The sequence below is a fragment of the Ambystoma mexicanum genome, chromosome 8, assembly GCF_040938575.1.
Source record: "Ambystoma mexicanum isolate Mex_15411 chromosome 8, UKY_AmexF1_1, whole genome shotgun sequence".
Taxonomy (NCBI): Eukaryota; Metazoa; Chordata; class Amphibia; order Caudata; family Ambystomatidae; genus Ambystoma; species Ambystoma mexicanum.
The window spans coordinates 1482175589-1482189652 of record NC_090929.1 but is presented as its reverse complement, the minus strand read 5'-3'; the positions used below and the strand labels follow the sequence as shown (position 1 = coordinate 1482189652).

General features: G+C 45.9%; 1 protein-coding gene across 3 annotated transcripts in view; it reads right to left on the bottom strand.

The window, feature by feature from the left end:
• Positions 1-10426, bottom strand: part of PDZD7 (PDZ domain containing 7) — a 769522-nt gene extending 759096 nt beyond the window's left edge. For 2 of the 3 annotated variants that reach the window (XM_069611656.1, XM_069611657.1), the window contains exon 1: positions 10029-10242. In XM_069611656.1, coding sequence (XP_069467757.1) covers positions 10029-10203 — 175 coding nt within the window. In that variant the 5' untranslated portion in view covers positions 10204-10242. Of the gene's footprint in view, positions 1-10028; positions 10243-10266 lie in introns of those variants that run through there. The other variant, XM_069611658.1, reaches the window with a different exon arrangement.
• Positions 10427-14064: the final 3638 nt, after the last annotated feature.

Genomic DNA, 14064 nt, shown 5'->3' with positions numbered 1-14064 from the left:
GTCGCTTTTCATCATTCAGAGGTCGACACACTGAGCATTACTGAGGTTCAGAATAGTACAATATAGGAAATTCATAACAGGCATGGACCTCTAAAAAGCCTATAGAGCTGGGGATGGGTCAATCATACATTAGGGGTGCATGAAAGGTCACCCTTCTGAGTTTGCTTCCACAAGGACTACTGGGGTGATTAATTTGATAATAGGGAGTGTCCATGGCTGCAGGTCAATGACCTAAGAACAGTCCGTCACAAGTCAAACATTCATAATGTAGACTCTGACAAGGCGGATTCATTCATGTAAGATTGCAATGTTATGAGCTCTGTACATGGGGAAACAAGTAACATATGTACAGTAACAGGCCTATTCTCAAAAACGGTGTTAGTGCAAGTGACGAGAAGCGCTAGTGCATCTCATTACTTATGTCCAGAAACAATGCTACTCATTCACAAAGTTCTTTTAAATCTGTGCATCATAGACGTTCACAATGTGGGTTCCTTTTTCATCCCCCTTGCACAAATAAGAAGACCTTTCTGCACATTGTTCAGAAAGGGAATGCAGATTAAAGTATGCAGAAAAAAATGTATTCTCTTGTGCCTTGGTGAAATAGGCGTAGCAAAGTGTAGTGCATGACAGTGTCATTGTTGTCCCATTCATGAACTCCTGCTGTCCCAGGTACATTAAAACAGGGATACAAATGCTGTTTTATTTTGTTTATTTACATATTTCATGAAATGCACTCCCAGCATTTCGTGTATACATGCTCCCAACACTAATGCATGCAATGGGGCTGACCAGTGCAACATTTGTGCTGCAGGACAGCCCCCGAAAGGTGCTACCGGTGGCCTACTGGCAACCTCGGCTTCCCGCTTCCGCCGCCCGATATCCTGGTAATACTATGGGTGGCGGAGTGGCGAAAGTACCCATACACCTGGAGTCCAACAGGACACCAAGGGAATGGGAACACTGAAGCACCGGCACCATTGTTAACGGTGCCGGTGGTGCAGTAATTTTTCTGCCGGTAGGGGCCAGAACTACTGGCAGGTCAGGCCTGCCGCTAGTTCACAGCTTTTACCGGCAGACCTCGAGTGAGCGGCACCTTTTCCCAGACCGCCTCTCTTATAATGAGGGCCTTAGTGTTATTTTTAAAAAGGTTACATTTTTGTCAACTGCAAACAAAGACCTAATTTTGGTTTCTATATTAAAGAAAGTCAGGGGAAAGCCATTAGTCATGTAGACACTTTGCTTTCTTTGACCATCCATGGAAGGAAAGGTTCTGAACTTCTGACCTCTTTCATTAACTTTATACTTTGTTTGCTTTGAACCTTTGCTGGCAAGAACAGATCTGACCTCTGCAACCCAAATGTTTACAGCAAGATTTCATCAGCATGAATTGTCATGAGCTTAACCCGAATGTCACCCAAATCTCTTAAATATTCGGCAGAAGCCAAATCACCTGAATACAGTCACAATTTGGGTGATTCATAAGAATGTGTTCTCCCAGGGTTACTTAAGTGCCTCCCATTTCAAACAGAATAAGCACAAAAAACAATGAACACCCTCTAATGTAGTTCAGGGGGGTTGCTAGGTCTGGAAAAGATCTGGGGCTACACAAATGAATGTCGGGACTGTCGGGACTCGGTAATAGCTAGCCTTTTGGTTGTAGCCCCTGGGCTACTATCCACTTCTAAACGGGTTTTAGGGATATGGAACAGTGTTTTGTTGGTCGGGTGCAGACAAGGAAACATTTTGAGCTCTTTCTGTGGAAGCATTTGCGGGTGAGGCAGAGTGCCTTGAAGGTGAATCATAGTATTGGGTGAACCTGCACAAATGTGTGCTAGAGGAATTCAGGAGATGGGGAAGTGGAGCTCCTAAAGTACTAGTGATAAGAGAGATCGTAGTGGGAAGCTGGCCAACACCTTCTCTAACTGGCAAGAAAGGGGCCCTGTCTGACTTAAAGGGAGCATCGCATCACACCTAGGGCCTCATGACGAGTTTGGCGGAAATGATAATGCATCCAATATTTCGGAATATCAGATATTTACCACTCTGCTGAATCAGAGCTCATAAAGAGCTACTTAGAGTTCATGCAGACCTAGCCGAAAGTTTCAAAATGTAGCCCAACCATCTCCATTTGTTAGTTTACTCAATCGCAAATGGCCATGAGCAACATATACACCACTGGTGAAGCAGTCCAGAGTCCGGTTGTTGTTTCCTTCCTAGATCCCCTTCCCCGTATGTTCTTTCTCTTCGTTTCCTTCTCCTTTACCATATATCCAGCATCATTTCCCTTGAACCGCTTCCATCTCCTTATCATTTCATGCATTCATCGATACATCCAACATCCTCCTTTTATTCCTGATCCAATCATTTGGCCTTTATTCCACAATCTGCCATTCATCCACCCATCAATTATTTCTTAACCCTTCCCTCAAATCTTCCCTCAAATCTTAGCTATTCCAACCGTTGTTCACATTTTCTTTTTTCATAACTTAATTACTTGTCATACCTTCCTTTCCTCCTTTTCTTATTCCTCTTCTTTCCTGCTTTTTTTCTCCCTATCAATTCAATTCCTGTGCCCGGATAGCCTTTTTCCTTCCTTTCTTTTTCTGTCTCTTTCGCTTGCTTTCTTTCTTTCCCACTTCAAGTTTTCCCCCAAATAGTAGCCTTGCTCTCTTTAGTATTAGATTATATTGTGTTTTTATATAGTGCTTCAGGTCAGACTTCTCCAGCTTCCAAGTACTGTAACAGCTGTTATTAACCCATATTGAATCATACAGTATACCAGTTATCAATGCCAACTGTTTTATTTTACTGGAGAAGTGTAAATATTGCCACTAATGTGCATGACTGACCAGGCGTATGAGGGGACAGAGTTTTTAAATAATGGGTGTTATAACACGTGAAAAAACCATTCAATGCCAAATCGCCTACACCTACACATGTTCACAATACCATTTTCCACAATATATGCCAGCATTTTCATTGTAAAAGAAAACACTTTCTGGTGGTTGTGCCAACAATACTTGAAAGCAGTTTGCCTCAGAAAGAAGATATTTTAATGCTGGTTGTGCCAATATATGCCAGCAGTGCCACTGGAAGAACCCACTCATGTTGATTATGCCCAATAATGACAGTATTGCCACTTTAAGAACACACCTGTTGACAGTGCTAAATTATGCCAGTATTTCCACTGCAAGAGCACTCTCGTGTTGGCTATGCCTAAGAATGCTAATATTGCTACTTTAAGAACACACTCATGTTGGATGTGCCCATAAATGCCAGTTGTTAAAAGGGGTTTTTAGAACCACTATTTATTTATTTATTTTTATGGTTCCCATATAGCTCTTTATTCAGATGCTACATGACCTTTTGTTACAGTATGCAGATGCACCACATCTGTACTACATCGCTCTGTACGTAATAGAAGAACAGTGGGCTACAGTCACAATAGAATTACAAGAGAGGGTGAACACAGGCACCAGAATATTTTAATGAAAACCAAGAGACAAGTTAAAAAGCAGCAAAGCCCCTAGGAGCGATGGGTCACAGTGCAAGAGTAACAGGGCACTGTGAAGTCAAGAAGTAAGCCTGCAGAATTGTGGCGTTCGTCCGCTGGTCCTCTTAATGTGTGTCATAAGTGCTCAAATGCCAGAACGGACCGAATCCAGGCTCTAGCTGACAATGGGCCTCCTGAAGTCACGATCTGCAAAACAAGCACTACTTCCGAGCTCCTCTTTAATTCTTAGAATCTGATTGTACTTTGCCAGACGCTCTGATCTACATGGGGCACCCGTTTTTATCTGCCCTGTGCACAGTCCTAAAACCAGATCTGCAATGAAGGTGTCTTCAGTCTCCCCAAAGCGATGCCTCACCATCACCCCCCAGCCTTTGGACTGTGCCAGCTTGCAGGCCTGAATGGACTCTGTGACAGTGCCAATCTGATTCACTTTCAGAAGCAGGCAATTACAGGCCTTTTCTTCGATCGCTTTCGCAATACGCTTGGGATTAGTCACAGTCAGGTCACCACCCACAATCTGGATATCCACACTTGCAGTGAACTTGGACCAGGCTGGCCAGTCGTCCTGGTCAAATGGGTCTTCAATGGAGACAACTGGGTAGTCCTTAACAAAGCTCTTGTACAGGTCAGCAAGCTCATCAGGGGCGATGTATAGAACCACTATTTCTATAGGGTTCTGGGAGACCAACCTTAGAAAACCTGAAGAGTTCCCACCAGGTTTACCCAAAATGTAACTGTCAACACAAATGAGCAGTGCCACAAATATATTGGTGTCAGTTTGGGATACCAACCACACTTTAAATGAAAAACAATTATGCTCACATGCACTTTTATATATGATAATGTGAGGGGGAGATAGATGTCAAATGATGTGCCACAAACCTGATAATTGCATAAGGCACACAGCATCATGAAGTAGAACTATCAATCAATCGTCATTAGTCTCAGGTATATAAACAGTTTTGGATATTAGGAGGGTGTTCAAATGTATCAAATATTGACCAATTATAGTTTAACAGGCTCAATACAATTGTCAAGCATGATTATATTGACTAATCTTAAAATGGTACTTACAGGTTTCCATTGTGCAAAGAGGGCAGCCGCCATTCCCAAGACAAGATCCCTGCACCTAGGTAGCGCCACTCAAGATAAGGCAAGGGTGGCATCTAGAGAGTATTTTACATCCGATTGGATTTGATGGGGTCCAGAGGGATAATAAAAGATTAATGCAGCCAAGCCTCTCAAACCCAGACCAAGAAGACCAATGAGTCTAGATACGCCTAGACCATTAACCACTGGTTACAGAGCTAGGAACCAAGGGTTCACGGATGCAGAGGTTGATTTGTTTGATAGCTGGGTCCTGTGAGTCAGCAGTTTAGTCTCTGTTCACAACCTCACAGTTCTGGATAATCTGAAGCTGGGCGTCAGACTTTCCACGGATGGAAATCCTCTGCTTTAGCACCCAAGATGAGTCATAATCATGATGATGCAGCTGCCGGAAGAAGTAGTGTTGGTGGCCAAGGGGTCTGTTAAAAAAGGATGGAGGACAGAGGACATCAGCTGCAGCAAGTCTTCTCTACCTGGTGGAGGGCAACAGCATAGCCACCAAGTCAGAGTCCCTCGAAGACAGTGCACAGCAAGATTCACAGCACAGCATGCTATACAATGCCCAGGAACAGGGAAGACCCCACTCCGGCTGAAGCAGACCAGCTACAGGTCTACGGCTTCAGCAAGCTCTTGGAGGTTGTTTAACAAGGGGCATGATTGTGAACTGGTTGAGCCACCAGTTCAAGGGAGGGAGATACTGTTCATGGCCTCTCTTGTTCAAATCAGAAGTTGACAAAGCGAATGCTTGTCATAGCAGCATCTACAGCATCCTTCCTGTGGCCTTTTGAGCTTCGAACACGTGGTTCTGGTGATCAACTCTCCAAATGGCTCCAGATTTGTTCCCCATATACATAAACCTGGGTGGCGGGGGAGGCTCCAGCTCACCTATCAGAGGACCAGAAACATTCAAACTTTGAGTGGCTACCAAATCATATATAGCCTTTGCAGATGCACTTGTGACATCGCTGTGGATCGAATGTGTTTGTAACTCACGACTCAGGCCAAGCAAGTTCCCAAGCACTCAAAGTTCCTTCCAATGCTCTGGCCAAAGCTTTGGAAAGATCCTGACAATATATGGCTGGGTTTAACTCCTATTTGGAAGTAAGACTGCCATAAAAGCCAGTGAGCTAAAAAGGCTGAACTTAATATAGGAATAAAGGCTACCATCAGTAATGGTAATTATAAGGTGCACAGGGTTTCAACTAAGAATAGAAAAACAGGAATCGCTTGGAAGACTTGTCTCCGGTATTGAGCGTGTTATAAAAGATTAATTACATTTTTAATGAATGTATTAATTAATCACTGCCCCCGGACTGTCTGCAAATCACTGCTTAAGTGTATTAAGATCAAAACGTAAAAAGAAAGGGGAACAGGATTTCCCACCACTATTATCCATAAGGGGGTAGTAGTAGTGCTACCAAAAATGAATCAATGGGGAACAGTGTTTCCCTGCACATTTGTAGCCTTTAGGACTAGCTAGTGCCCCAAAATAAAAATTATTGCATTACAGAATAATGCTGAAAAAGACTTCACTCACTAAAAATAGGCCAGGAATACACAATCAGCAGATATGTTGTGGCTCCCATAGGAAAAGAGGGGAAAGCTGCAGAAAAGAACAATCTTTCCTAAAAATAGAGGACTGCAAGAACATTCATGTTGGCTGCACCCATTAATACCAGTATTTCCACTGTAAGGACATTCTGATGTTGGCTGTTGTAGGGTAGGCCCAAAATTAATACGTGCATGGTCTGTAAGAAAAACAAAGTGTTATTTTAAGCAAAATACAGCCGGGAGTGTCATTCAGTCCTGTAGAACTGAAAACTGAAACTATGCTCGAAACACCTATTTCAGGTTACATCTTTTATAGTGGAAAACCACAAATTAGCATAAGCCAAGCATATCAGTTACAACATAATATCACGTTCTCCATTGGCTGACACCTATACAAAAATCTAAGCATCCCCTATAGTTCATGATCCCATTGGTCGAGCATATCTAAAGGCAACTCCTTACAAGATCACCTAATTGTGCAGTCAGCAGGAAGCACTGTGAGGCAATTGGTCCATTATACTCCGGTACATGGTTACAATAATATACTCTCCTTATTGGTCAAGACAACTTTGGACAACTTGTTATGTGCATACACCAGAGAGGACCCAATCAGGGAGCTAAGTAGAACAATAAGGTCAACCCCACCTGGTAGTACACTGGCTTCCTCATGAGACCAGACAATTTGGCACTCCTAAATGGCTTCTTTGACCTTGCAGCTGTACTCTTTTGGCATCACCTCTTGCGACTCCTGTCTGAGAACACATTGCACCCCTAGCATGGCTCCTATGCTATGTCTCTTGGGAACTAGGTGCTGTATAAAAAAACTGAAACAAGACACTGCTCTTGAGGATGAACCCCTCGTATTTATTTGCTCTATTTAATCAAACATCTCTAGTTCAAATGGTCTGGACACTTTTCATTGGGGGTACTATTACTCCAAACCTAGCTCGACATTTTTCTAGTGCCCGACACCAGGCCCTGTTCTCATAGGATTTGTCTTTCACAGTTGCAACACGAATCTAATCGTCAAAAACCAACATTCCGTTCCCAGCTCCTGTGAGCTGCTTGGCCTGGTACCCTTCTTCCTTAATCTTGGCTGTCTAATCATTTGCTGGGGGAAAGACGCATGAATTATAATTAAAGGCATAGAGCAAAAGCTCCAATGAGCTGCCTATTTCTCTACCAGAAGCTGCAACTTCTAACAAGGCCTAATCCGAAACTCTTGCTACCACGGCACACAGCCCTTATGTTACTATAGCACAACATGTACCCTATTTCGCTGCTGCACACTTCAACTACCTTTTATCAGCTACCAAAAGCTGCACTGAATAAAACAGCATATCCTTGATGCAGCCAAAGCACAAAATAAGTCACTACTACTAGCTACAAAACTATTAAACAACGCCCTTGCTCTAACCTCTAAACAGAATAAGCACCATGATTACATTGTTGGTCCTTCTTTCATCGTGTAAGGCTCTGTGATGCTCTTCTAAAGTGTGTCGAAGCTTATTTACAAATAACACGTGTGCAGAACTGCCACACCAAACAACAAAATACTGACACTAAATGGCCAGTTCTTTTTGCTAATACAATTTAGGCAGCCTAAAACTTTTTCCACTGTTGGGGCATTGCACTTGCATACCAACACTGACTAGTGATGCCAGTATTGCAATTGTAAGAACACACATTGGCTGTGCCCGATAAGGCCGGTATTTACTTTGTAAAAACATATGGGTTGGATATGTCCAACAATGTTGCAATGCTACTGTAAGAAAACACTCATGTTTGATGTGTCCATTAATACCATTATTGCCACTATAAGAGCTCACTTCTGTTGGCTATAATAATGCCAATACTGCCACTGTTCAAACACACTCTTGTTGGATGGGCCAAATTAAAGCAGTACTGCCAACATAAGAACTCACTCATGTTGGCTATGCCAATTTATGCCAGTGTGTCTGCTGTAAAAAGGCACGGTCATGCTGGCTTTGCCATGACAGTATTGCCTCTGTAATAATATGAAAATTGCCACTTTTGCCACTCTAAGAATGTGTTATGCTGGCTTCTTTGTCTTGTAGCCAGTGGCCAAAAGATGCATGGATTGCCAGCAAAAATGTCATTGCCACCACCTTCCCGATTCCCTCTCCACTTTCCCTTTGCTCCTCAAGACCAGTATGAGCTTGCCATCCCTGTGCACACATATACATTCCATTCATTCACACATTCAATCGGGCACACATATATAGACAAAAACACACCTGTTCCCATACAGATAGGCAATCCTTTGCCTTCATGCATGCAAACATATACACATACTCATTCATACACAAACAACTTTTTTTCCACTTAACTGCTCCAGCAGACCCCCCTCACAAATGCAAACTGTCTCTCCCAGGACGGATCACATCCACAGGATGTCCACATGCAAGCAGGAAGCAGGGAGAGCTTTCAACCACCCCATCACCCTACCACCACCCACCATCGTACAGATATCAATCGTGGGGAAATGCAGGATTGCCCCTTTAACAAAATAGGCTATAAGTGCCCAAGCAAGGACACCCAATAGGCCAGATGAAGCAAAACGATCTGTCGTTGCATGGAGCACTTGGCATACAGGGCATACGGGCCGTGTATACTAATTTAGGGGGTGAAATGCTGCGCCCCAACAGATTTCACTGGGCCTGCTCTTTTCTGGCTCCACCAAAATTGTTGGCAGGAGACTGCCCTGTTGCCCATCAAGGGGAAGACACTACCGCCATATATTATGTGATTGTGGAGGTCAAAGGTAATGGAGCCATAGCAAAAACATTAAAGGTTGTTGATGCATTTTGGAAAGCCATTCATTTGTTGAGGTTCAGAAATACTGATGCTCTCATAGCTCTGTGCAAATGCCTGACTTTGCTTGAGCACATGGCTGACCCTGGTATGTTCATGCTACGCCCTGGACAGACACCAAACTCTCATTGGGCAAGGAGGCAGCAATTATCGAGGTAAGCCAAAGGTTGTGCATGCATGTGTGTACCATTTATTTTGGTAGGTAAGATGACACTAAATAAGAAGCTATCACCTTCGATCATGAGCCTAGTAGCCAATGCTTTATTTTCAGGAAACGTAAGCCAGGAAAGCTCAAATGGGTGTGCACCTGCTGCAGATACATATATGGAACATGACAATCACAGAACAACCATAGCTGGAAAATTGAATTGACTCTTGGTGGCAATAATTTATTGTGTTTACATTACCCAACTCCGTAGCTTTCATGTTCTCACCTAGCGGCAGGAAGTGGAAGTGGCGAAATGGCCCACTTAGCTGTTTTATCAAACAGAGATTGTAACATAATTGAAAAATAAACCCTTTGTATCGTCCATATCACAAACTGAATTGCCTTGTAGTCCTTTCTTAAATATGAGCAGTTTTTTAGTCCAATACTCAGTTTATCCACCTCAAAAGTATCGTTTGGTTTCAAGTTTTAATTACGGTTTACAATATTTGACCAATCAAATTCCAATTTTAAAAGTTGGAAAGGTAATTTATAACAAGTATTAACTGTAAAATGTGCAAGACTCAAAATAACTTCACAGCATTTTTCTCCACAGAATTTCCTCAACCCACTGAGCTGTGCCTAATGCTCCTAAAGATTGGGGGTTCATCTGCACGCGCTCTAGAGCGTCTTGTGTATAGACTACCTGCAATTAATCGAGGTCCCCTATTTCAAAACTGTAAGAATGACACAAAGCAAAACAACTGTTGACAGGAAGCACATGACCGTTTGAAAATCCTGCAGAGGAAAATGTGTGTTACATTGATTGATAGCAGTAAATCGCACCCCTTTAGGAAATGGCGTTTGCCTTACCAGCGCTGCTGTCATTTTCCACTTTGCTGACAAAGATGCCGAGCCCGTGCTCCGAGCCCCCTCGCACGCTGAAGCCCAGCCTCCCATCAAGGCTTTTGTCCACAGTAATGGCGAGGATGGATTCGCTCTCATCGCTGTTGGCTGTGGAGACAGACATATGCAGGTGAGCACCCATTCAACCGCATTTCCCTGCTCATGTTTAAAGTGACGTCTATTTCACAAGACCCAGAACGCATACCCAGGCTTTAAAAAGTGAACAAAATGAAAACAGTGGAAGCACTCAGTAAACTCAGAGCATGCATTGGCGTGTTTTCAGAGTAACCCCCAATTCGCATAGATTCATATGACATCACAAGAGACAAGACCACGAGGTCCACCTTATCTCCTCATTTCCTCACGTGCGGAAGTATCTAAAGACTAATTGGTCTCCAGCTTTGGCTTGGCTGATTCCAACACGCTGTGAATAACGGGCTTGCTGGGATGCTGCTCTGATTACTTACCGGTAATCTTCATTACTCCTAGTCCTACTCTTCCTCGTCACAGTACTTACTTCATGAGGCACCCGCCTCCGACACAGGACCTTCTTCTATTTCTTAAAATCCCTATAACTCCTCCCCCACATCCATGTCACTCAGTTTCATATTACCAAGCCGGAGCATGGGACCTTCCCCGCAGGGAGGGTGAGGAGGGTCGTCAGTACTGTGACGAGGAAGAGTAGGACTAGGAGTAATGAAGATTACCGGTAAGTAATCAGAGCATTACCTCCACGTCCACTCTTCCTCGTCCCAGTACTTACTTCATGAGGTATACCAAAGCATCAACGGGGAAAAGGTCCCAATGAGACAGAGCCAAAAACAGTGCAGCAAAACACACCCACAATAACTCTTAAATCACATCCCCACAGACAAAAACTCCAACCACGAAGGAACCAACCGCCGAGTGGGAGAAACTCAACCCATAGTGGTTGATGAAAATGCCTAGACCAGCCAAGGCGGCAGCCATACAAATCTCTTGCAGAGAAAAACCCTCCTTACATCGGGCCAGGAAGCCGCGAAACCCCTGGTAGACCGCCCCTGATTGTGTGCAGGCACAGGCAGGCCAGAAGCCACATAGGCCCTAGAGATCACAACCCGGAACCACCGGAAAATGGAAACCACAGATGCGTTATGCCCAGCCCCAGCCAGACCACAAGCAATCAGAAGACTATCAGATTGGTGGAAAAGGCAAACCAAGCCAAATACTCCAACGCGTCCCGCCGGACATCAATGTTAAGCCGAGCCACCTCCTCAGGCGTTCTTGGATCATGAAAGAAGTCAGGGAGAACCAGACCCTGAGAGGTGTGAAACCCGAGAGACAACTGAAGGGAGAAACTTCGGACCACACCCCGGCACCACCGAGTCTGGCAGCACCCTCAGGAAAGGAGCGTGACATAAGAGAGCCCCAATCTCCCCAAGCCTACGGGCAGAAGTGAGGGCAATAAGAAAAGCAGATTTCAGTGTAAGATGTTTGATATCAATCTCGGAAATGGGCTCAAAAGGAGGCCCATGAAGGAACCGTAATACAAGAGGGAGATCCCAAAAAGAAAGCCCTTTATCAGCACAAGGAGGGGAAGAAGAAAAACCCTGGATCAACTTCCCCACTAACACCTCCCCATCCAAGTGACCGTCAGAGTCCCCCAAAAGGAATTTCATGGAGGCCCGCTGAGAGCGAAGCCTGGAAAAACTGCCAGGCCCCTGTCAAAACCCCTCCTGGAGGAACCGAAGGATAGCAGAGGCCAGAACGCAGGGGAGGGATCCCAGACTGCCCATACCAGTCTCGGAAATGGCCCCAATGTCTGCCTAACACCTTCAGAGTGGAGGGTCTAAGAGCATCCATTTGGACTCAACTACAGGATCTGAGAACCCCTGAAATATCAACCTAGACTGAGCAATAGCCACACCGCCCATTGCATCCGATGGAATTCTAACCGCAGATCCCCTTGAAGGGGACACGGCCACCTCGGAACCAGCCAAGGTTCCTAGGAACGAAGCTCCAACAGAGAGGGGAGGCAACTCCGGCGGCACCAGAACAGAGCTAACAACAACACAGTCACCCTGGACACTCTGATGCGCCAAACCACCCGGGGCAGAAGGGGAATAGGCGGAAAGGCATAAAGGAAAACCCCAAGGCCACTGTACAGAGAGGGCGTCCATCCCCCAATCCCCTCAACCTGAAACCGAGAGCAGAAGAGGGGAACTTCTGCTGAGGCCGGGGATGCAAACAGGTCTAGAACCAAGGACCCTAATCTGACACAGGTCACCGCAAAGACCTGGGCCAACAGGACCAGTTCTGCAGAGGAGTGAAAACCGGCGTCTGAGAAGATCCGCTTGAACATTGTCCACCCTTCTGATACGTGAGGCCAGCAGATACACCAGATGAGATTCCTCCCAGGTGCCTATCAGCGCTGCCAGAGCATTCAAGGAACAGCCGGAACCCCTTTTGCAGTTCACATATGCCAAGGCCGTCGTATTGTCCGATCGGACCAAAAACCGCCGACCGTCCAGCAACTCCTCGAAGTACACCAGAGCTTGCACAATGGCACAACTCTTGCCAATTGGATGATCACCGGCTCTCCCCAGATCTCACAACCCTTGAGCTGAGAGGACCCCCAATGTATACCCTTCCTGCTGGTGTTGGTAGTAGGAGAGGTCACAGGAGGAAGGACCAGGCACACCTCAGCCTGTAGACCTGAAACCCCCCGCCACCATAGCAGGGACACTCGCAGCGCTGGGGACACTGAAAACAAAACTACGAAAGCCGAGATGTCGGGAGCCAGTGGGAGAGAGTATAAGACACCAGGAGACGTAACCGAAGACAGGCTTAAGGAACTGGAAAACATGCAAGACGCCACGTGCCCCGTAACTTCAGCAACAGGTGAGTCGAGACATACTGCCTTCTGAGAACCCAGCCCAGAACAGCCAGCAAGCGCCCCCCCTGCACAACATCCAGAGTACGCTCTCCCCAGACGTCCGGACAAGCAGTGCAGGGTCTTGAGACCCATAAGCAGGTGACACATCCTAGAAGGCATAGGGACCAGGAACACCCGCAAGTAGAAAACTTGACCCTGAACAGGGAGAGGAACGGGCAAGACGGTAACCCACAACAACCGTTCGGAGAGAACGGAACCCATGGCCAACTACTTGGACCGTGAGCTGGGTACCAAAGTCCTAACCATGCAAACCTGGACAGGAGGAGACAGGAACGGCAACTGATACCCCCTCCAGAAGGAGCCCATTACCCAGGAAGCCGAACCCCACCAGTCCCATACACCTCCGAGAAGATAGAGACGAGGAGCCAGGGAAAACCGCCAGTCACTGCACTTGCACCAGAGGGAAATCACAGGACGTTGAAACAGGCCTGCGCCACAATATAACAGCATGCTTGTCAGCCCACAAAAAGATTTGACCTATCAAAAGGAAGATACTGGACAGCCCAGAAGTCCAGCAGACTATGGCCCCCTCAGCCGACAGAGGAGCCACCAGGCTGGCGTCAAAAGGGCAGAGTACTGTCACAAAGCGGGGCAAAGCAATCCATCCCGGATAGCCGACATCAAAGGCAACCCCCTACCTGAGGTATGCCTATACTGGAAAACCCACTGAAGTGACATCCCCCTCCACCGGCACCAGGGGCTCTGAGAACCCCTCTAAGCACAGACATGTGCCACCATGTGCCCTATCACTTCCCACAAGTCTGAGAGGAGGCGTGAAAGCAACACGTCAGCACCGGAGGACCTAGGGCTTAAAAGAAGAGACACTGGGAACCCCCTGCATGGCCGTTACTTCCATGATCCTTTTCCATAATCCCATGCCGGACAAGGGAAAAGCAAATCAACTCCTTTGACTTTCCCTTGCGCAGTTTAGAGGAAGAGGACAGGACAAGGAGTCTGCGTCCATAGCTAGCACAGACCCAAACACACCACAAGACTGAGAGGTGGCTTGAGCCCTGTATCCAGTAGCTGGTAGCCCCATGCTCTAAATCGTTCCAATGCATCGGTCTA